This window comes from Wyeomyia smithii, chromosome 3, assembly GCF_029784165.1.
Source record: "Wyeomyia smithii strain HCP4-BCI-WySm-NY-G18 chromosome 3, ASM2978416v1, whole genome shotgun sequence".
NCBI lineage: Eukaryota > Metazoa > Arthropoda > Insecta > Diptera > Culicidae > Wyeomyia > Wyeomyia smithii.
Genome location: NC_073696.1, coordinates 173,547,449 through 173,573,067, shown reverse-complemented (window position 1 = coordinate 173,573,067; position 25,619 = coordinate 173,547,449). Strand labels below are relative to the sequence as shown.

Here is a 25,619-nt window from a genome sequence, read left to right as displayed (position 1 = left end):
GTGTTCTTGTCGTTTTGTTGGGTGTAGACGGAGGGGAACCGGACTAGACTGGGGCATGGATGGATTTTGAGAAAATGTATATAAGGGTCATGTAGGGTATGTCACGGCTCGCCAAGACATCACGAACAGGAACAGCTGGCCGTCTACCTCCGGCCTGAAGGGAAGCTACTAATTTAGACCTGGCGTCACGGTGGACAGGGCATGAACAAACAACGTGCTCTATGTCGTGATAACCTTCACCACAGGCACAGATACCGCTCTCTCCGAGCCCAATACGACGGAGATGCGCATCAAATCTATAGTGATTGGACATAAGCCGAGACATCACGCAAATGAAATCTCGACCTACATCCAACCCCTTGAACCACGGGTTCGTCGATACCTTGGGTATAATGGAATGTAACCTCCTTCCCAGTTCCCCTCTGGTCCAAGAATTTTGCCAACTGATGATCGTATTCTGACGTACAAATGCGAAAAATTCATTAAAAGCAATTGGTCTTTCATAAATTTCACCGTTTGTAGCGCCCACCTTAGCCAAAGAGTCCGCTTTCTCATTGCCCGGTATCGAGCAGTGAGAAGGGACCCACACTAAGGTAATCTGAAAAGATTTTTCGGATAAAGCACTCAGATGTTCCCGTATTTTCCCCAGGAAATACGGAGAGTGCTTAACATCTTTCATCGATCGGAGAGCCTCAATGGAACTGAGACTATCCGTAAAGATAAAATAATGGTCCGTGGGCATTTTTTCGATGATCCCTAGGGTGTACTGAATTGCAGCTAATTCTGCGACGTAAACAGAAGCAGGATTATCGAGCTTATGGGAGACGGTTAAATTGTTATTGAAGATACCGAAGCCAGTGGACCCATCGATAAGTGATCCGTCAGTGTAGAACATATTGTCGCAGTTGATGTTTCGATATTTATTGGAAAAAATTTTGGGGATCTGCTGCACGCGTAAATGATCCGGGATTCCACGAGTTTCTTCTATCATGGATGTATCGAAAAACACAGTAGAATCAGAAGTATTCAATAAGTTGACACGATTTGGAATATTCGGAGAAGGGTTAATATTTTGTGACATGTGATTGAAATACAATGTCATAAAACGGGTTTGAGAATTAAGTTCGATTAACCTTTCAAAATTTTCAATCACAGGACGGTTCAAGACCTCACATTTGATAAGAATACGAGAAGACAGGCTCCAGAAGCGGTTTTTCAGTGGTAGAACTCCAGCTAAGACCTCCAAACTCATCGGATGGGTCGATTGCATGCAACCTAAGGCGATACGCAAACAACGATATTGTATTCGCTCCAGTTTGATCAAATGTGTGTTTGCTGCGGAGCGGAAGCAGAAACACCCGTACTCAATTACCGACAATATGGTTGTTTGGTAAAGCCTTATAAGGTCTCCCGGGTGTGCTCCCCACCATGATCCGGTTATTGTACGAAGGAAATTAACTCTTTGTTGGCTTTTTTTCATCAGATACCTAATGTGACAAGCCCAGGTGCCTTTAGAGTCGAACCAGACACCAAGATACTTGTGTACCAAAACCTGAGAAATCGTTTTACCCATTAATTGTGGCTGGAGCTGAGCAGGCTCATGCTTCCTAGAAAAAACTACTATCTCAGTCTTCTCCGGAGAGAATTCGATACTTAGCTGTAAAGCCCGATGCTGATGCGTGTTCGGCACAGAATGAATGCCCTATTATTGTCTCTGCAAAATTTGACAAACGAAGCAATCTCAGGAGGTGGCGCCTCATTTATTTCACCTGGAAAATAAGCCGAAGCAACAATTACCTCAGTATTCCTCCTGGTGGTTCGCACTTGAACCATAACCGCTACAATATCTCGTTTTACAAATTCTGTCACAGGATAGCATTTTACTGCTTTGTTCACTAAAACTGCAGCCCTTGGCGAACTCTGTGAACCGTCGTAATATAGTTTGCCAAAAAACTTAGCATACTGTTGGTTTTATCGATGATCGTATTGTAGTGATCAATGAGTGTTAACTCAGAATCTATAATCACTTTTAAATCTCTAATTTGATGACACCTTTCTACAGTTTAATGTCCGAGAGTGCCATTTGAATGATTAGGATATTTTTTGCATTTTTTATAATAATATTGCATTTTTTAATGCTGAGATCAAGAAGATTTTTTTGCACCAATAAAGTAGAAAAAGTCAACCTCTCGTTGGAATTGTTGGGTAACTGATTTGACTCTTATTTCCATGTACAATAGGGTGTCCCAAAATTGCACAAGTCTGGGGCTCACCCTCCAGATGATAGAAAATGGTGTTACGAACAAACTTTTGTTCGGCGGCAGCTCTAGAAAATGATGTTTTCAACTGGCCCCGATGATTTTTTTGAAAAAATCGGTTTTTCTTATGTTAAACCCAAAAAACATGTCCAGTTATTCAATTTTCCATGAAACCTAATCCTTTTAAATTTTTTACAGGTTCCTTAGGGTCCAAAATATAAGGGAAAAATTCGTTTCGGATTGATTATCGTCAAATTATTTTCTTAAAAAAAATCTATCGTTTGAAAAAGAGATTTTTTAAGTATACTTTGACATTCAATCAATAAAAGTGGGTATTAAACCTAATGCTCTCACCAACTGAATACCATTAAAAGTTGGGAAGTTTTATTGGGAAGAACATTGCCAAAGACTATATGGCTCTAAAATAGCTTGATTTTGAGTTATTCGTGATTTACTGTGGAATAATAAGTTACATTTTGATGTTTTCCAATACTAAAATGTTCATTTGCCGTATCATATAGTATTATAATTTCAACTAATTCTCCTGTTACTCAAAAGGCAGGGTAACTGTTAAGCCTCAACATCTCGATTTGGCATCAAGATGATAATTTCTTGCTATCCAGGCCTTGGAATCTTCCTGAATAAAAAAACTTGATATCAAGCCGCAGTCTATCGAAAAAACTTTAGTGACTTCTCTGTGAGTCCACTAAGTTTTTTACAGACGAAATTTTTTTCACTCATGAGTTTTCGTTTTCACTGCTCACCATTTCAAGTTTTGGACCACCCTCCTCTTCGAGTCATCATTAACATTTCTATCGAAAAATACCAGGCTAACATTGACCTCCGGAAGATACCACAAGTGCAGTCTGCAGACCCGGCACCGTTCCGAAGTCACTGGAGATTGCGGGTTCGAGTCCCATCTGAATAAGATTTTTTTTTAAATTTTAAGTCGCGCTTTCTGTCCTTGTTCATTTTTCTCATCCTCGTTAAATTACATACATTTCCTCTCCTTTAGTAAACTTGATAATATTTATTCATTTTTTTTTTACTCGACCTTGATTATTGCAGAAAAACATTAAAATTCTACTTTTTATTTCACAGTAAATCACGAATAACTTAAAATAAAGTTTTTTCAGAGCCATGTAGTCTTTGGCAATATCCTTCCCCATAAAATTTCCCAACTTTTAATGGTATTCAGTTGGTGAGAGCATTAGGTTTAATACCCACTTTTATTGATTGAATGTCAAAGTATACTTGAAAAATCTCTTTTCCAAACGATAGAAATTTTTTTAGGAAAATAAATTGACGATAATCAATCCGAATCGAATTTTCCCCTTACAGTTTGGACCCTAAGCAACCTGTAAAAAATATAAAAGGATTAGGTTTCATAGAAAATTGAATAACTGGACATGTTTTTTGGATTTAACATAAGAAAAACCGATTTTTTCAAAAAAGTCATCGGGGCCAGTTGAAAACATCATTTTCTAGAGCTGCCGCCGAACAAAAGTTTGTTCGTAACACCATTTTCTATCATCTGGAGAGTGAGCCCCAGACTTGTGCAATTTTGGGACACCCTAATGTACAATTTTATGTCATCAGCATATATCAATACTTTGAAACGATTCAGCACAAGGGTAACATCATTAACAAATAAAATGAAACTGCGCGTTATGCCATTCTTGACCTGACTAAATATTTTTTGGTTTACGATAGCTTCAAAAAGCTCGGGGATAATTGAAATTATTGCGATGCCACGGTAATTTTTTATCTTTTACCTAACTCAAAAATCAGTATAAGAAATGATTTTTTCCAGACTGATGAAAATTGCACGGACTAAAGGGATAAGTTGAAAAGCCAAAACAAATGTTTCACGAAAGCTAGAGCTAAATTTTTCATGAGTGAGGTTGGAATTTCATCGGGCTCTGGACCTTTTTTAGCATTCAAATTTTTAAGTATTGCGAGAATTTATTCAACAGTTATTTGTTTAACAGATACCTTATTTACTTGTTCATATAGGTGCAAGAAGTACTCAAAGTCCCTGATTTTAGTTTTATTTTTATATACGGTTTGTGAAAAATTCGCAAACTTGTTGCCGATTAGCTTTGAGTCAGTACAGGCTAAATCTTCATATTGTATGCGAGATTGGAAGTTATTGGACTTCATTTTAACGTTTGCAAAATTAAAAAACAGTTTAGGGTCAGATGCAAAGTTATTTTCTACCCTTGTGTTGTAATTCTCATATGCTAAAGTGTTTTAGTATCCAATTCGTTAAAATGTTCAAATATTTATCTAAATTTTCTAGGTCTTAAAATCTTTTGTTTGTTCTGTGAGCTTTTTGTTTGCTATTCTTTAAATTTTTTATTTCCATGGTGAAAAAATGGATCTTTGGAGCTAACCGTTTTCTTTTCTTGATTTTGTTATAGTGGAATCTATAACACCGTACAGTGAAGTAGGGATGGGAACCCGACCCGAACCCGAAACTTTTTTTTCGAACCAACCCGAACCGAATCGAAAATTTTATTTTTGTGAAACCCGAACCCGAAATTGTTTTTTCATACCAATTTGAGCCTGCCCTTAGCTTTGAACCTCGAATAGTATTAAAATGTTAGAGATTTTTACAGTTACATGATATAAGGTATCATTATCTTATAATTATGCTTATTTTATATAGTCGGGTTGAGGGTTTTCAACCCTAAGCCTGATCCGAACCCGAGTTTTTTTCACTGAACCCGAACCCGGCTCCAACACTTTCAAAAACTTTCGAACCTGAAGCCGACAGGTACAGGCCGGGTTCGAATTTCGGGTTTGAAAACCAGAAACGCGATCATTTCTACAGTAAGGATTAGAAATTATCAACCGCAAGTCGTAATCACTCGATATCAATCATTAGCGAATACTAAATTGCGTTATGTTTTTTTTATACAAACTAAAACAATATTCTCGTTAACAAAAAGAAGAAGTTGTTTTAAAGTGACGACAAACTTATTGTTTTAACTTGGTATAAAAAATAAAGTTTTGATTTACCAACCAATTTTCAGACCACAATAGTTTATGTTTTACCGATCTAATCAAACTGTTGTATTGCTGGCTGCAGCACTACAAATTAAAATTATAATACGGTATCAGATTATTGTTATCGTAGAGGATAGGTTTCGTGCAAAAATGAATATACAGTCAAACCTGTTTTTGTGCGACTTTTTTTTGTGCGAAATTTATTTTGTGCTACTTTTTTTATGCGATTGTTTTTTGTGCGACCGTTTTCGTGCGAATTTTTTTTTTGTGCGGCATATGAAAAACACTTCCGACAGCCATTTAGTTTTTGTTGCGTCCAAAAATTACTATTTGAGCCAGTTTTACGGAGGAAAAGTCACGAATTGGTTGCCTACGAAGGAAAGCGGTTGAAAGGATTAGAATGTTTAAAAACGTTTCGTTTATCAATCCGATGTTTCAAAATTGTTCTCATAGGTATTCTAAATCAGAATCAACAACTTTCGAGTTATTTTTAACTGAAAATTTTTTTTATGGGGTCCCTATCCACCGCATAAAAAAAGTTTTTTTTCAATAATGCTGTGAAAATATTGTTTTGTAGCTGCACGTGAAGTTTCAAATGATTTTTTTATGCGATTTTTTTTGTGCGGTCCCTATCCCGCGCACAAAAACAGGTTTGACTGTACCTACTATTATGCAATGCTACGAACATAAGAACAATATGCTTTATGCAGCTACAATTATTCACGTGGTAACACAACGTGTATTCTTCAGTATCGCGTTATATATTACTCTCCTATTGATAGACTGCAATTAATTTGTAAGGCATTATTCTAACCCCATAGTAGCACATCGATTAATTTCGAACTCGCTTATCTTATACAAAAAAAACAACCTCATTTGGCCTCGTGTACCTGCAAATACTGCATACTCGTTGTAAATATGTGCTTCTGTAGCTAGAAAGTGAATTTCAACTACATACTAACAGTTTATATCAACAACACACAGTAGTGATTCAGCATGCAATAGAGCTATTAACTTTGTGTTCCTTGTGCTAACACTTCCTGTTGGTGGTATTCGTCTAAGATTTCCTTTTCTCATTGGATATTTCAGTGCTTATTTCTTTTTAGCAATCGGTACCGCATAACACAGCCTGTTTGTTTGCACCATGACCTGGAAACAGGTTCAAGAACACAGAGTCCTTAATCATATTCATTGACGTGCTGTTGTTTTGGTGCATTATGCACCATTTATGCCACTTTTCATGACTAACGAATACCTTTGGCAGGGTCGCATGTAATGGTTAGATATAGCAGTTCGAACAAAATCAGAAAATCGAGGAATTTGAGTTTAGAAATAAATATTTTTAAAAGTTATTAGTATGTTATTGGTGATTATTTTATTTGGTAATTGTTAGGAGTGACGTATTTCGCGCCAACTCAACCGAGGGGCTGGTAGCGCCCTCTCAGAATTCAATGAAACTTTGTGGGTATGTGAACCTTACTATCAAAAGCACCTTTCCATACGTTTTGTTTACTTTTGTCGGACTAACATTTGAAAAGGTCTGAAAATTCCATTCTAAACCGATATATATACTCAAATAATAACGAGAGATTGGTTGCAAAAAAATAAGAGCGACCATAAATACGATTAATTCAGTAGTAACATTCTTCCCGAGCTCCCGACAGACCACTCTCATCTTTCGTCATAATCAAACCAATTTTTGCTATCAGTTAAGTAGTATACTATTTCAAAGACTTGCTGCATCGAAAGCTTTCACCAATTAAATATGTGCCGAGCCGTTGTACTATTTCGTGTATCAAAAATGTTTATAACCATTTTCATGACTGTCTGTCTTTTTATTTCACCAGAGGAAACGACTGAAGCCCGTCAGGCAACGGCCACGGCAGCGGTGGTGGCGGTGGCAGCGATATCCACCATGGACCGAAACAGTCGAACTGACGCCAGTGGCCGATCAGCAGCACTTGAAAGAGCCTATGTGCACGATGTGTACGAGCACTGCGAAGAACCGGTTGGCCAAATACGACCGAAAGTGGCACAATTCCTAGCAGGACTTGAACCCGGCTCAGTAGTGTGCGACGTCGGATGTGGAAATGGTCGCTATCTCACCGGTTTCAACCCTACTATCTGTACCATTGGTGTTGACCGATGCTACCGACTAGCGAAGGTCGGACGCAGTAAAGGATCGGAGGTATGTGTAACTGGAAAATTGAAAACATACAGTACAGACATCCTGCTAATAAATAAAAGAATTTATATCAATTATTATTTTTTACTATAAAAGGCCGCTTTTTAAGTAGACCAATGTCAAGGAAATTATTTTTTTCGAATTTGGAAAATCTATACCGAGCGTCTTAAGAAATGAGATTTAAGAAATCAGAAGACATAATCATCAGCTTCCGTTAGATCCTACTAGAAATTTAGGAAATAAATATTGAAATTCAGTCCGCGCAAATATATATTTCGACTGTGACATACAGTCATCCTCAGTGCTTATGTGAACTGGTAATCTCTCAGCGACTAAAGCGTCGAAGTGAAGAAAAGTAGCAGAAAGTGCTCAAATTTGCTAGGGGTGTGCTGGAGTAAAATATTTATTTTAGAATTTTTAATGTATTTAGAGTAGAATCTTAAAGAGTATCTCCCTATGATGGTACTATTCTGAGTCAAAGACGAATCAAAGTATTGGTGGGAAGCCTCTATAACACTATCTCCAGTCTCGAAAAAAAAAAATCAATTTATCCAAATAATATTCGTAAACTCACGACGTATTTGCACAGTTTCCATTAAAAGAATTTGTTATAGCGAAACAAGCTGTGGTTTCAAATAAATCTATATACATTCGACTGGGTAGGAATGTTTAAGGATTGGGGAATCTTCTAACAGAACGGCAGCCGTCAAGTTCCGTCATTCGTTCTTCTGCTTTTATTTCACTAAAAAACTGAAAGTTTCTAGTTTGCTTTTAACACTTCTTGAGTTTATGACCTAAATGCATCCGTTTTCCGAATTTAAGGTAAGAAAGTTACAACATTTACACTGAATTCTACATTGAAACAAAAAATAGTTGAGTTCCCCTGGAATTTTATTTTTGGCAGGAGCTTGACTTCATTCTAAAACTTTTGGTTGAATGTTTAGTGTGGAGAAATGTGAGATAAATTTTCACATTAAAGTTAAACTGTAAAGATTTTTTTCCAATAATAACTTTCAAAATAATAATACAATTCCAATGATGCAAAATGGTTTTAATAGCAATTTAAAATCATGAATTCTTACTGAATACATCCGGTTTTGTAACATTTCAGAATTCAGTTTGAAAAATTTGAGCTTTTATGAAAATGCACCTTTTTTGTAGGTTATTCGAGGTTCTCCAGCAGCGAACATTGATTCCTTGAAGTGTATGATCATTATAACACAATTCATTCTTTGGAAGCAAACAGATTAGTTGAATAATACAAAAGCTATCTCTGTCCTTTGAGTTATTCAAACCGTGGAAATAAATCTCAGTAAACGTGAGCATAAACGTAACTTCTGAATTATTCATTTAATCTTTCAACTCTTGTTGTTTTGTTTTTGTAATTTATTTTTATAAAAACCTAAAACTGTTTTTTTTTTGAAAAACCGTAAAGCATGAAAGGGTGGACACGAAATAATTGCAACACCTTCAATTGGCTGTAACTTTTTTCCTATACGAAGGACATTACCCAAATCTTGATCATCAGAATGTATTTTTACATGCTGTGAATTTGACAGTTGTGTGTTTTGTTGCCGCCAATATATAAGCTATTCAAGTTGAAGGGCGAGAAAAAAAATTAAGCACACATGAGAAATCCGGAGCTTCCCCATCATGCGTTGGAAAAATGCTTCGCACTCGTAGCTCGAACGTTTGAGACATTCTTAAAAGGTTTAAGGACAAGTTGACGTCGGATCACAAAAGTGGAGCTAGAAGAAACCGGGATTAGCAGGCAGAAAAATGGGAGAAAAGGTTATGAAAATGTTTAACTGTCATCCAGCATCTTCTGTCGTGGGCAGCCGTTCTCCAGTCTCCTCGTACACCAGCAGATCGTGCATCTCCTTCCACCGCGCACATCCAGCGCGTGTGAAGCCTACCACGAAGTCGACGGCCTCTTCCTGGTTCTCTACTGGAGATAGTTTTGGCGGCTCTCTCGTCAGGCACATGTTTTTCCCACTGAATCCTACCCCGCTGTATCACCTTTACTATATCAGCATGTTTAAATACCTGGTACAATTCGTGATCCATGCATCTTTGCCACACTCCATCTTCCTATTTACCGCCAAGTATCGACTGCGGAGCTTTACGCTCAAACACTCCGTGCACTCGTTGATCAGCGTCCATGTTTCATATCCGTAAAGGCTATTTTTGTGCGAGTTTGCAAACTACGGGACCTTAGCTGGTTACGTAGTCCGAAGAAGGCCCTGTTTGCAGCTGCACGGTTCATATCGTTGTCACATGTCACAAGCGTGCCAAGATAAACGAACTCATCAACCACTTCAAATCGTTCCCCACCTATCTCCTCCTTAGCGTCAACACCACGGGAACTACCAGCTACCATGTACTTTGTTTTGCCAGAGTTTATGACGAGTCCCAATCTCGCAGCTTCCCGCTTGAACGGCACGAAGGCCTCCTCAACAGCCCTACGGTCGATACCGATGATATCAATGTCGTCCGTAAAACCAAGGAGCATGTGAGATTTCGTGATGATCGTACCGTTTCTTTGCACGTTTGCTCTTCGTACTGCACCTTCAAAGGCGATGTTGAACAGTAAGTTAGAGAGCGCATCCCCCTGCTTTAGTCCATCTAACGCTACGAACGCGGCTGATGTCTCGCCAGCTATACGCACGCATGACTTCGATCCCTCCAGCGTCATACGATTCAGCCTAATTAGTTTCATCGGGCAACCGTGTTCCACATTATTTGCCACAGCTCGTTTCTTTTCACTAAATCGTATGCCGGGTCTGTAGGTTATACTCCCGGAACTTATCCTTGATAAGCCCCTTGTCGCAGGGTGAAAATTTTATCCGTTGTGGAACGCCCCTGTCGGAAACCAGCCTGGTATTCGCCGTCAAAGGATTCCGTTAACGATCTCAATGTAGAGAACAGAACACGGGAGAGCACTTTATATGCGGAGTTGAGCAACGTAATGTCTTGATAGTTGCAACAATCCAATCGATGACTATTCTTATAAATAGTGCATATGAAGCCTTCCAACCAGTCGATCGGCATTCGTTTATCCGCCCAGATCCTTAGTATTATCTGATGGATCGCATAGTATAGCCGCTCGCTTAGCGCTTTTAGAAGTTCAGCCGGGATACCGTCCTTCCTAGTGGCCTTGCCGTTTTTCAGCTCACTAATCGCCTTTTTCACCTCCTTCTGGCCGGTGGCTCCACAGCTTGTTCGTCACTCATAACCGTCATCCTGTTCCTGTTCTGTGCCGTTCAATAGCGCCTGAAAATTCTCCTACCACCTGGCTGCAACCGTCAGTTTATCAGTAACCAGGTTGTCGTCCTTGTCATTACACATGACCGGCACAGGGAAATTCCTGCTTTTTACACTGTTGACTGTTATATAAAAGCTCCGCACGTCATTTTTAGCATAGCTGTCCTCTGCGCTGGCGAGCACCTGCTTCTTGTTCTCGCGCTTCTTGCGACGGTGGACTCTATTTTCGGCAGCTCTTGCCTCCCTGTATCTCTCTCTGCTCTGACGCGTAGCCACAGTAAGCATGCGGCTCCTTGTATGGTTCTTCCCATCTGTCGCTCTCTGGCACTCGGCATCAAACCAGCCGTTGCCCTGTCTTCCACGCGCCGTACCTACCACCTCTCTTGCAGTCGTTTCGATGGCGCCGTGGATACTGTTCCACAGCCCATTTATGTCTTCCACTCCTTCCTCCTGCTGCTCTGCGATCCGTTGAACCAGCTCTCTGGCGTATCCTGCTGCCACGCCATCAGCTTTCAACCGCTGAATGTTGAAACGCGTCGTCCTCTCTGTAATTTCAGCACGTTCGACAACGGTGAGCGGATCTTACAAACGACGAGGTAATGGTCAGAGTCAATATTTGGTCCCCGAAAAAACCTAACATCAGTAACTTCCGCAATGTGCCGATCGTCAATTGGTCTGCAAATAGCTGGACATGTGTAACTTGAGTCCCTAATGTGGTAATTCACCTCTCTCCAGCAACTCCTATCTTAATCTCCTCGAGGTGCCGACCGGGATACGAGTAACCGTAACGGAGATCGGGTAACCAATTCCCGGTGGAAACTATGGTCGTATGCTGACTGGAAAGGGGGTCGTGCGCGGCTATGCCCCCATATTAGGGGCGGCGTACAACAGCGTCTGACCCGGAGCGGGCGGCTGAATTATGGAATGCTGTATCCCGCAGGATGTAGGTGTTGCGACCCTGGTAAAGATACCGAAACCTTTCTTTTAACCACGAACAACGAAATTATAAATACGGAACGGATCATTACCGAGTGGTATGCCGTTGAAAATTCGAAGTCGACCACGTGGTGGCTCGAAATCAGCCATTTGTGGCTTCAACATACTTTCACCACAGAGAACAGACATTTATGTTCATATAGAGAAGTTTGAAAATCGTGTGTAAAAATTTGAATCAAAATACGTTAATACACTAACGACATCTGTATTTTGATGCCCCAGTTGCAATGAGTATAAAAGAGAGGTGAGGAGGAGAGTGCATTTTCCTAGTATTAGTGAATGCTTTAAAAGTAAACAACCAGACGAAATCAATGCTGAACCCAAATAGCTACGTCAATATTTGGCATCAACTCTGGACAGAGGGGGCGAGCAGAGGGGTGCGTGCAAGTGTAAGTAAGTTTTCTCTTCATCTTTCTTTTATGCTCATTGCCCCTGCTGCACTGCATAAATATTGCCGTATCGACATTTTATCGATATCAGGGCTTAGTTCGTAAGTGACAAGAGCGCCACATAGCGGGAGCATAAGCACTTACTGGTAAATGACGGTTGTAAGTTTTTACACATCTTTTGAAAATAAGATGAACGTCTGTTCTCTGTGCCTTAAACTTGAAGTGGATGATGGTTTCGAGAAGGAAAAAGTGAACAAATTCTCTGCCAAGTATTTGATTTGGAAGGATATTTGCACCTGTGGCAAGCGAAGTCAAGTTTTCGTCACTTAAGAAATTGTCAACAGCGAAATTTACAAGACTGAATGCCTCAAAAAGCTTTGGCCTGGCGAAACCTATTGGGCTATGATGAAACAGGGACTCTAGACTAAGGAGAATGTGAAAAATACATATAACATGCTCAAGAAATTGAAGAAAAATAATAAAAGGAACCGGATACAACTATACAGACTCTTATGGATGGCGTGAAGCGAAAGTTTCGTGCGTTTTATCAAAGAACCTCCAAAATTGATCAAATACAAGCAAATTAAGGTTTATTAATGTATAAAACTACTCTATGAATTTGAATTCTATGCGATGTTTGACACCATGTTTCCTGTGTTGCAATAATTTAGTGTCCACCCTGCAGTTCATTCTTAGGCAGTTTTCCGGTACAAAAAAGGTTTCTAAGCTATAATGTTTCAAATAAAACTTATGCTAAAATGTTTACGCCGTTTCAGAAAATTACACTTGAGACTGAAAAATTCTATCCACTCGCAGGAAACACTCAGTTTGCTAAGTTAAATACATGTGCAAAGTTTCATTCAAATGATTTTTTTAATACCGAATGTTGGAAAAATGTATGAAATGTCTCGCAGAGAAGAATCACGCTAAATGCTCAGGATTAATCCATTTTATTATGCAAAAATAAAAATTAAACAACATTTAACTTTTAATTTTTTCGTCTACAGGTAGCAATATGTGATAATCTGGAACTGCCATTTAGAGATGAATCGTTTGATGCTGTTCTTTCACTGGCTGTTGTACATCATTTTGCCACCACAGAGCGCCGAGTCGGGGCAATACGGGAACTGGCACGAATCCTGCGCATAGGCGGTCGCGTTATCATAACTGTTTGGGCCTTAGAACAACGACACAGACGTTTCGAGTCTCAGGATGTGCTAGTTCCTTGGCAACCACCCCGTTCTAAAAATTCCACTGTGTCTGACGAAGAAGAAGACGAAGACTTCCTTCCGCCATACCACGCGTATACGGAGGATTCGACGAACTCAAGCCGCTCCGCTGGTGATGGTGACAGTTCCAGTTTATCATCCTCGTCGCCGGGAGAGACGTGCTACAGCTTCGTTAGAAGAGCTATACAGGTACAGTTCATATAATTGGCGCACGATGCTCCCACAGACCATTATTATAAAAAAGCACCAAGAGATCTTAATACACCATTCGGTTCGTCATAACGTCCTGTATCTCTGGTCAAAACTTCGAAATCATCGTACGGTATATTTTTTAGTTAGTTCCTTTGAAGGTCGTAAAATATAAAAAGTTATATAAAAATCGCGAGATACACATTGTAAAGCACGTTTTTCAACCACCATTTCATGAAACAACTTCCAAAATATTTTTCACATCCCAAGTATTATATTCCATGATATTAACAATTAGTGGAAACATTTATTTGAAAATCTCACAGTGCACAATGGTCAAAATCTGAAAAATCATGATCGTTTTAGATTTGACTGTGAAAAATTAATTCTATGCACTCAGCGTCTTCAACAAGTTTGTTTCATAGAACAAGGCCTTGTATTTAACGTTTTCTGTTGTTCATTTTTCTATAATAATGGTCCGTGGCAGCACCGTGGGGCCGTAAATTTGAAATAACAGAATGAAAACGGTTGTTCTTGATCACTTCAGAAACTAGCTGGAAGTAAGAAAAGCCCATGGTTTTTGGAATCGTGGAGCTCGCGTGAAACAAAACACGACAGCAGTTTGGAATACGAGGATGCCAAGGATCTACCAATTGAACTGAGACGTCTAGAGGATTTCGATGACGTTCCGGAGCCACCATTATCTGCTGGCCTGAAAAGCCGGAGCTTAGGTAGTATATTAAATACACCACCAAAAACCATAGTTAGATCACGTTCAAGTGTACCAAGTTTAGGTGCTCAAATACCTGAATCCAAAACAACACCTAGTGAGCCATCAGCATCCCGAAGACCAAAGCTTGTTAAACAGAAACCATCTCTATGCGATGACGTAGATTACAAACTGTGCGAATCAGCACAGGCATACCGGGACATTATATTACGTAACGAGTCTAGAATTCAACTGTTAAGAAAACAAAGCTCTCTGAATGAGGAGCTCATGGCTGAAAGCCGACTACGCGAGAAGGAGCGAATTCGGAAACGGATACAAAAACAAATGTCCTTGAACGAATCTTTCCTTTGTCGTTCACTGTTCACGAAACGACTCCAAGTGATCAAGGAAGAGTTTACTACAAAAATAAAAACATCAACTGGTAGCCTAGAGCGAGTGACGAAGAATGGATTTGTTAAGATAATGCAAAACATAAAAGCTACCGCTCAAGCTCACCATGGCAATACACATCCACATAGCCGATCTTACGACTCGTACGTGCCCGGATATTCGCCATACAGTCACGATAACCGTCCTGTAAGTCACCATCTTTCTAGAAACAATTCTATGAACAACAATGGTGGTGGTAATGGCTGTAACGGCACTGAGAAGCTCGGAGGTATGGGTACCAGCCAGGATGACACAAAACCACGACGCCATTCCAGAGAAAGCGGCTCCGGTAAGTTGGTTCGATCGGTTTTCTAAACTCTTATTTTTGTTTACTATTTTTGAACAGGGTTTCTTGTATTTTTTCTCCGTATTTCAAAAACCGAAACAAAATCTACTTTCTTCTCTTTACGCATATTTTCCACTGCAACACCATCCATCCTTCTGCTATTGGTAATGTTCATCTGTTTCGTTTCGACAGAAAGTTTTCGTTCCACTTTCATTAAACGTCAACGTTTTGCGGGTACTTATTCGTATATTATTTAATAAATTATAATAGATGGTTGAACGCTTGGTTCTCAAAAAAAATTATGTTTTATCATAACTTTTTTATTTGGAATCAAAATTGGTTCGATAACTGTTGAACATTATCTATGATATGTTGTACGAAAGCATTCGCTTATGAAAAGAAACACATTGCTTTGTTATCTGCTCAATTAATAGCGAGTTTGTTTCTGTTGATATTCGCACGTGTTTTACAAATAACTGTCATATAAAATCGAATCAACTCAGCTGGCGCAACACTCAACAATTCGGAATAAACGAATTCGCTCTAAATATAGGTATAAATGCATGAATGATAATTTAAAAAAAAAAAGCTGGGAGAAACACAACAACATATAAAAACGTTAACATGCCTATATGAAGAGTAGCTTAAACATTAAATTGCTTTGATGTTACATAGCAATACATCTAGTTTTGTTCACAGCTGCTATAAATAAAACTAAAACCATACGGAGAATCCCACAGTTTCAACGTAAAGGGTTGTGAACAAATCCGTGCCAAATGACCTATCGTCCAAGATCAGCCGTTCTTGGTTTGAACTAAACATGCGTTTTACTTATCAAACTGAGTGTTTTACGAGGGTGGAAAAATTTGTTAAAGCCAAGAGTAGTTTTCTAGAAGAGCGCATGTATTTTTGCATTACTATTTGCATTTTTTAGGCTTTGTTCAAAGAATTGACCTTCAGTTGGGCAGAAAAACAGTCCGAGAACAGATTTTTCCCTGAAAATTTAGTTTTGAAGCATATTTTCTTGTCCACCATTCTTAAAAATAATCATATTTCAATTACGTAATGAAATTGTAATAGTAACTTCAAATCATAAAGTTCTTAAAGACTAACTTTTTTAACATAAATTGCAAGGTGTATTTTTTGCAAGGTATTATCAGTTCTCTACAATTTATTTTGGGACAGCTTTTATGTACAACCAAAGTTTTCGGAGCTACAACGTTCTGAAGAAAGCCGATGCGAAATGCATAAACCCTTGTGAAGAATTGCTGTTGAGGCTGAAAAAATCCTTCACCTTTGAAAAATACTCAGTCACCTGATCAATATATTCAATCTCGCGGCACCTTATTCGCCATAGAAAACTCAAATTTTAATTATTGATTTCATATTGCACATTTCTGTTGCTTCCAAGTGGTACCTGATCCTTTTGTCATTAAAACGTATCACCAGTTCGCTTTGCGCAATGAAAAGTTCGCACTGACGATTCTAGAAGGAGTCACAACTATTTTGAACCTAAGATGCAGATTTCATTTAAATTCAACATTTGTTACTTTATTTATCGAAAGTTGGTTGGTAACCTATGAACTTGTAGGAGACAAGTACGATTCGTGAAGTTTAATGATCCCTAACTGTGGACTGTGATTACCTCAAGAAATATCTTTACTTCTGATATCAAATTATTACTTTTAATTGGAAAAGAAAAAAAAACCTGGAATGCCGATAGGTTTTTACTGGTAATTACTATACGAATATATCGTATTCCAAAAAGTTTTAACAAAAGATCTTTGGGCTGCTTCGCAGTTGCTGCGAACTTTTGACCGCCGATGAATTAGTTCTGATTTCTATGATAACCGCTAAACAATTTTAGTCAGACGAATTTTCCCTGCAAAACACCATAATACATGGGTATGTTAAGGTTCTATTATTTCCAAGTTTTTGTAATTTTTAAACAGGCTAATTGAAGTTCATAAAACTACAAAAAATAGATCGGAAAGCCTGAATTACAACTCACGTCATAACTTCGCACCATTTTAATGAAAGTATTTGTGATGCGAAATTTTGTCCACTGCGAACTTTTCCCTTACTACTTTATATTGTCCTGTTGTGGCAAATAATGTATATGTTTTATGTTTTTAACTCATACACATAAAACAAAAGTAAACAAACGTCCTGCGTTTCGCAAGTTAGTCCCTTGTTTTGGCCAAATTTCTTGTTACCAAATACGTGCGTTTAACTGAAATGTCCTCCTGTTTGAAAAGAATGAAATACCAAATTTTGTCTCTAGTGCAACGTATGATAGATATTATATTCATTGATATGTTCCCACTATCAACCGTGTACACATTTGACATCTAGGTGTTTCTCGACGTCTATTAAGTCTCAACCCAAACAGCGCAAATGAGTATGAGTACGATTTGGTCGAGAGATCCAGAACCAGAAATTGTCAATTGCGCTTTACCTTCCCACAAGGAAAAAAATGATTGAAAGTCAGTCTTATCTTTTACAATTTTTGTTTGCTTCTGCAAAAAACACAAAGTATTGTTTTTGAGCTTTTTGTCTTTATGTAGATATTACATGAAGTGTAGCGAAAAATCTGTTACCTGAAAAAATCATTTTCTATGTTTACATTCCAAATAAATGCACTTTTTTGTAGTTTCAAATAGCTTTATACTTCGAACGATGTACATAATAAAAGATTTTATATTAGTCAAGAATTTTCTAGTTTCAATTTTTAATTCCATATTCACCATTTCATGTATCCATTGAAAATAATTGTAGATACGGACGAAATTAAGTGTACGACCTTTCCTATTGCTTGTTGCTATTTGTAGAGCCTTCGTTAGATATTCCCGATACACACATTTTTTAAGAATCCGTGATGCACAATTTTATTAGTAGCGTTAAAACCCAATTATGATCTATAATAATCACTCATCAAAATGGAAAATTTTCGTTCAGCTTCAATAGCGATTGGCGTACCGTACACGCACAAGTTTGAGCTATAATCAATTGTTGTGTTCTTTGAACTTGTAAAAGTTTAAACTAACATAAACACAGTTCGGAACATAAACAATTCTTCGGAAACATTCACCAATACTAGTACAAACATTCGAGACAACGAGAATTACCGGCAAATAACTCGTCAGTGTAGTAGTTTTTTGATTCTATGAGGAAAAAAACAATTGACAAAAGATTCATTATAGTCAGGGTATAATCATTGTCTAGATTTTGAATAAATCATACATCGTACTGATTTTGTACCAATATATTTACTTATTGATATATTATCATGACACCATCCAACTTTTGCGTGGACGATCTAATGTATCTGTAAACTCAATTATAAATGGATGTTAAGTAGCATAGCTTTTTTGAGAACCTCTGAACATATTCGTGACTCTGAAGCCTACCACTAATTTAGTCTTTCTCCTTAACTATTTCGCTTACTGTTTCACTCTAAAACAGATTCTTCAAAAGACAGCAGCCTACAAAGTGATACAAGTATCGAATCTGAAGACAGTTTTGCCTCTGTGATCTACATTCCGAAACCAGACCAGCAACATCAACAACAGTCGTTTAGCTCAGCAGCTGATGGGTTTTGTCCCGGTACAACACGATTGCCTTCGGGACCTGCATCTCCGCTTGTAATGCCCTGTCCAACACCAGCCCATTCCCCCGCCCCGCTACATGTTAATTCGGTCAACGAAAGCGCAGAATGCAGCAAATTCAGTTTCGAAGATGCTACACTTTTGCATAGATTAGACGAAATTTCGCCACCATTATCATCATCAACAACATTTGTACAAAGCACGTATAGCTCTAAAATTAAATTACTTAAATCCCCGCCTTCAAATGCTTTGGCTTGCACGAATTCAACGACTTCAACTGCTTCTAGCAACAACAAGACCACGTCCAACAATAGTAATACTTGCCAAACCGATGGTAAAATATTAACAACGGCTGATAAACCTCCAGTACAGAAAATTACTCGACAGCAAATCAAAGATTTGCCGCCGATTCCTAAATTTCGGAAAAGTGGCAACTATCCGATACTGCGTCGGCAGTCCTCCACTAGCACAGCGGTGCCTGTAGTGCCAAAATTATTATCACTAGAATTATTCAACCCAGAAACTGATGACTTGGACAGCGATTATAGCGAGCCATCATCGCCGGATTCAATTGATAGTGTTATAAGCGCCTTACGACCGTCAGGAGCCCCTCAATCGGTTCCCGCTAGTCAACAACAGTCTACTCATCCAATAGCAACAACTATTCCTCCGCTAGTTGAAGCAGCCGCTGTCGTTGCTCACAAGTTAGAAGATGCTGTTGAATTGGTAATTAAAGAGAGCGAATGCAAACCTAAACTATCAAACGGGACATCTGAATCACACAGCAATACGGATGATCAGGATTCCGATTATACTTCCTGCAGGCAGCACCTGGTGGATTTTGCAGAAAAACTAAGTGCTCAACTATTGAAGGAACTTGAGAGTGAAAAAGAACAGCGAGAAGAATCTTTCGATGAAAACAATAAGGAGTACAGTGATAGCAAGTTTCGAACTAAAACACTTACACTAGCGGACGCACAGCCATATTTGAAAAAACTGAATGGAGACATGAGAGATTTAAACCAACTACGAGCAGAGCTTCGAGAAAGAAGACTCATGCTTGCGAACTTGAGTCATGTGGGGACGAGCGGTTTAGGTGGAAGCAACGATTCGCTAGGACCCAGCTACGGATCATCAATGACACCAATCATTCAAGAGGAATCAGACGACGAAGAGGAGCTTATCGATTCTTGTGATTTCGAGCAGGATGATTTCGAAAACAGCAATGGAGTGCGGGGTGCCAAGTTGAATTCAACAAAAAACGATGTATTTGTGATTATTCCAGAGTTGGACGAAGACGATGCTGACATAACAACAAACGATACAGCTTTACTGATACAGGAAGAGGAAAGCTCGGAGGAGCTTCCTCAAAACATTGATATAGAATTTCTAGACGAAAGTAACAGTAACAATAATAGTACGAATGATAGTCATTTAACTAGCAGTAGACATATTTTACCTCTGAAAACTATCAATTTGAGCTCCACTCAGTTGAGTGTTAACATTGTAAACTCTCAACAACACAACAAATCGGAAGCCAGCTATAGCGGTGGATACTGTTCGAGCAGCCAACAATCCACTTCCCAACAAGACGCTACGTGTATGGGAGGAGGAGCCAATGAAACTAGCAATAGCAAAAAAATGCCTAGTACCAATGAATCATCAATTGAATCTCACACTAGTGTTGACTCTTGGGCTCATTCAAATAGTTCGGCCTCGTTGGATAGCCCCTCAGTGGGGGGCTCGGCCACACATCATCGCTACTATCACGTATTTCGGGAGGGTGAGTTAGATGCGCTCATCAACCACCACGTGGCTAGTTTACATATTGTTTCATCTTACTATGAACGGGCGTCGTGGTGTGTAGTAGCCGAAAAAGTTCAAGTTTGGACTATATAAATATACAGAAAGCAGACAAAAATATGCAACAGTTGACTAGATATGCATTCTACGACGGATTAATTTGTTCCTAGTAGGTATTTGTTAACACATTCAATTTGTACACATCAGATCAAAAAAAAAAACTAAGCGCTTCATACATCCAAAAAGTGTGAACGAGATCCTTTTCTTTCGGGGATTTTATAATCAATGTGAGTAAACACGCTTTACTTGTTTTTATTCAAAATAATAGTACAGTATAGACCTGTTTACGTACGAATGTGTTAGTGCCACTAGTTGAGGAAAGTATTTACAAATAGTTGTTTTGTTGGCAATGCTATGTCTTTAACAGCTGGACAAATATTCAGTTGAACACTCATTACATGTTTTAAACTTGTTCCTGAAATAATTTTTTCATTCGTGATCAGAAATCGGAAGATGCTGCTGAACATAATCGATCAAAATTGTTAAAAAGTGATTAAAGTCGAAGCAGCGAGATGAGATGATTTACAGTTTGGAGGAAACAAAAGTAACTTTACACGGGTTTACACGTTTCCTAGTGTGCGTAGGTGAAAAGTCACTTATCTCTATTATGTCTCCAGTATTGTTCCAGAAAATAACGCTGGAATAACAAGTTAGTTATGTCATAATTGCAAGAAGGAGGTAAAGCTGGGGTTAGTAAGATTGCAAAGTAACAGCACTTGGCCACAGAAAACGGTTTTATACTGGATCTTCCATATGCACTAACGCTAATAGCAAATTGCGAAGATATCAAAATTTAAAATGATTCCGAGTCGACCGCAAAATACCAGTGAAATAATTATGATTGTCGGAGATAGTTCTAATACATTCATGGGACCACTCTTATACTTACAACGCGCAGTGGAATAATTATGTATCCAAGTCTATCCCAGGCCAGTCTGCCAATGTTAAGTGTTGTACTTGTGATTTTCGTTTAGCTCGATCTTTAATCACTTTGAAGGCTCGTTGTTAGTAGCTTTCATCACAAACAATCTCTTTTATTGGAATTATTGATAATAGGAAGCTTATTTGGTTCTGTGATAAATCTGTAAATATTTTTGGAATGCACCTTGCTCAAAATTGCCAACTTGTTTGATTTTTCTAGTACCTGAATTTTGCAAATCGATAGTTTTTAGAATTGCCGAAACAATCGACAAACGTGGCGCTATTCACATTGCAAAAATTATTTTGTATTTTTACCAAGTGCTAACTTATTAACCACAGCAATTTGAATTCCGAACTCAAGAACTGTGGATAATATTACCAGCTATATTTGATCTACTGGGTTCAATACAAGCTATAATCGAGCTCTACCACATGTAACACCACGACGACCGATTGTAATTTTAACGTTTTTTTTATTTCTATACGACGTCTCATATGTGAAACCCACTCAATTTGTAGAACATCATTTTGAACTTATTGAATTGATTTAGTAAGTTCATACCTATAGCAAGAAAAACTACAACTAAGCGAGAAAAAGGCTCTAAAAATGTATTATTTATGTCTCTGTGATTCATATACTACAATAGAAAGTAGATACGTAAGAAAAAAGAAGAATCGAGAAATAATGGTGACAAAACTTGCATCATTCCAAAATAATATTGTACATTATTGTTTTTTCCTCAGTATAGTACGAACGTGAATTGAAAACATAGTTATTCGATATAAGGATTGAATCGAAAACTTTTTCAATAGTTTACTTTTGCTTAAGAATATGCAGCGTTTGATTCAAAACTATTCCTAAGAGCATACCGTAAAACGATTCGAATCGTAAGACACTATTGCCGATATTTCTGGTGGGACCCTTTTCAACTCAAAATCTTATAAACATAAAATACAAAGGTTGAAAAAATGAATTTTATGCCATACATATTTCCTTACGCTGAACGCTTTATTCAGTTCGTCGACATTGTTTTTTTTCTTTCACGACATTTCTAGGACTCCCGAAACGGTTCCTGGAGCAGTTGTATCATCTGCGTATGATATAAGTACAATGCAAATAGCGTCATCTTTCTATAACTAAAAAAAGGTGAATAGGTTGTAAATATGTCCTCTAGTTATTTATAAAATCAAATAACACAAACGTTTTTGTAGCGCATTTTACAAGTAATGAAAGAAAATTCGTTTTATTTGTGTTCATTAACTTGTTCAGTTAAACGATCAGGTTTTCTTTTCAAGCTTATATCAAACTCGTTTTTGCGGCGATGCTACACTGGTGTAGCACTTTTGCCCTTAAATTCTTCGGTTTTTATTTTCGAGCTACACCAGAAGTACTCTTTTTTGCAACACTTGATGGCACGCGACTGAAACAAAGTGTAGTTTGAAAACAACAACAACCAAAACAAACCTGTCAAATGTCATAAACAAATAAAAGCTACACACAATATTGCAACTACAATAGATCATTGCACAATGACGTCACAAAACAAGAAGAAGAAAGGGATTTGACAGTTGTTGCGGGTTTGCTTACATAGTAAAATTTTCGGCTCGAATAAAAATGCGGAAGTGTATTGTTAAAAATTACGTTCCCAAGTATAAACCAAAAGATCATAGTAACGACTTCGCATAGGAGGAGAGTTTTCCCATCGTTTTCGTACTCGAATCATTCATTTTCACTCCTATCACATAAAAAGTGAATGGAACACCTTGTAAACAAACCCGTGGGGAGTGTCAGAAAAGTGAGGTTATTTTTCGTGTGCAATGATCTATAAAAATATTTATTTTTCAGCTGAAGATACTATGTAGCACCACTCCAGACATGATTTCGACATAAATTACTAGCATATATCGAAACTCTGCTAATTTGACTATTCAAAACAATATACAAAAAGGCAAGAAACAGAAACAAATCAATTGTAACAGATGCACACAGATAAGTACTACTAAAAATATAGTCAAACATGACAGCATCAAACAATATAGCAAAAAATACACAATTATATAACAAACAAAACTAAACTCATATCAGAAAATAATCGAATTAGTTATACCTAACAGATAGGTTTAACACTATCTCGTATTGCATGTGATTCAAAAAGGTTTACGAGGTGTCGAGCTGTTTCAATGTGCATTTTATGAAACCCGAACTTCTTCATGACAGAGATAGACACTAGTCGCGGCACTGCATCCCTGTTGTGCAAGAACTGAATAAACTATCTTTTTTTCTGTAACATACTTAAAGAAAAAAACAGTTTCACTTCTGTTATACTTCCCTTTAAAAAGTGAAATTCAACAAGCGCCCCATTTTGGTTATTCCTCTCGGTAACCAAATAAGTAAAAATAAACAGTGAACTGGAGTCATCTCTACAAATTCACGAGCATAAACGAAAACACGTACACACGCCCACAAATGCGTATACAGCCACATATACACCAACAGATATACACCTAAAAGCACAAGGACATACATACATACATACACACATACACATAATACGGATACGTAACAGTACACAATTATACATGTCAACCAGCGCAGCAAATAACCAACAGTATTCCCTTGCGTGTTTGTTTGCAACTTACCGCCAACAAACACAAGTTTTGTGCGTAATTTTTTTGTAAGGCTTTAACGAACTAATTCAATAAGTTTCAACCCATCAGCGCTATGTACAAAATACAATAACAAATCATATAGATAAAGCGAAATAAAATCAAATGTATGAATTAAAAACTTCAAAGACAAGTAAAACAGTGTTTAAAAATTGACAAGTATTAAACGAAAATTCAAGGCGATTAAACCACTTGCATGCAAAATATACCTAATAGATGAAGACAGTATTTATATTTCTTTCACTGCAACATCAGATAGAAATAGAACAATGTGTAACGCGAAGGAAATGGCAGTCATGCCTATTCTCGAACACAAAAACAGAAAAATACAATGTTAATAAAATCAAACATTTCAAAAACTTTTCGAAATTATCCTTTTGAATGACAACTTTAACATCCTGCATATTTTTTTTATTTAGGTTTTTCACATGCCCAGGCTTTCAGAAAATGTTGGACTTCCGTTTGTACCCGTGCAGTTGTGAGAGAAATTTCAAGTTGATCGAGCAGCTCCTGTAAATGAAGTTGTAAATTGGTATACTTGTAGTAATATCAGGATGAATGCATACATTAACATACATCAATACTGCAACAACACTTCTGTATGTTGTGATATCTCTCGTCACCTCATGTCTATTGTTTTTCATCAGAAAACTTCCATCTAGGGTAAAGAACCTATTTCAAGCATTTATGCAGCCTCCTGCCTGTGTATTGGGACGAAACACTCGAAAAGTGTAAAGTGAAATTTAAACAAAAGTACATCAACTTGTTCACTATCTTTTCCTCTGTGAGCACTTGTTTTCATATTACAAAACTAATTTAGTAAACTGTTTTTTGAAGTAGAATACTTCTCTCAGGAATTTCGGCTACATAGGGATGTGAAATGAAAATCTAAAACCAAAAGAAGTGAAAAATATGTCCAATTTCAAATGCTAATAAATCGGTTGGTATTTCCCAAAAGAAGATAATTGTAATTTTATTATTCACACTATTGTACTATTGAAAATAGTCAAGCCTTGTCAAAACGAAAAGTTCGACTCCTGATTGGTCGTTATATAAATGCTTACCAAGCACGGTCGACAGAATCATATACCTTGCAATTTAAAACATGCTATTTGGCCTATATAAGAGCCTGTTTCAGCCGAAGCCGCTCATAATTCATTCTCTGCTAGTTTGTTGAGCAGTACAGTAGAGATGGTCGGGTACGGGTATTTTTACCCGATACCCGTACCCGACGGGTTCGGGTCGAGTTTCGGGTAACGCCAAAAAATATTTTTCGGGTTCGGGTCGGGTACGGGTAATTTAAAAACCAAGGCTTCGGGTTCGGGTCGGGTACGGGTTTGAAAAATTCTCAACTGGTCGGGTTCGGGTCGGGTACGGGTAATTCGATTTTCGTGCATTATGGGAATTTAATTATTAACCTTTCAAGCCTAGGTGATTTAGCATAGTCTTGGTTTGGGAGGGAGAAACGGATACGAAGCTGTGGGAAAGTCAAATGAATCAGAATGAGTTGTCAATTTGAACCAGGAGAAAAAGCATCTTTTAGTAGCAGGTATTGTAATAACTTGTAGGTATCGCCTTACTTGATAAAATATT

General features: G+C 37.9%; 1 protein-coding gene across 10 annotated transcripts in view; it reads left to right on the top strand.

Annotated features, from left to right (window-relative positions):
• LOC129727213 (uncharacterized) overlaps positions 1–24,385 on the top strand; it is a 37,089-nt gene extending 12,704 nt beyond the window's left edge. For 6 of the 10 annotated variants that reach the window (XM_055684790.1, XM_055684797.1, XM_055684789.1 and 3 more), the window contains 5 exons: positions 7,118–7,458; positions 13,112–13,522; positions 14,070–14,970; positions 15,160–15,201; positions 18,433–24,385. In XM_055684790.1, the coding sequence (XP_055540765.1) occupies positions 7,118–7,458; positions 13,112–13,522; positions 14,070–14,970; positions 15,160–15,201; positions 18,433–20,474 (3,737 nt within the window). In that variant the 3' untranslated portion in view covers positions 20,475–24,385. The remainder of the gene's footprint in view (positions 1–7,117; positions 7,459–13,111; positions 13,523–14,069; positions 14,971–15,159; positions 15,202–18,432) is intronic. The other 4 variants (XM_055684794.1, XM_055684795.1, XM_055684796.1 and 1 more) reach the window with 4 other exon arrangements.
• Positions 24,386–25,619: the final 1,234 nt, after the last annotated feature.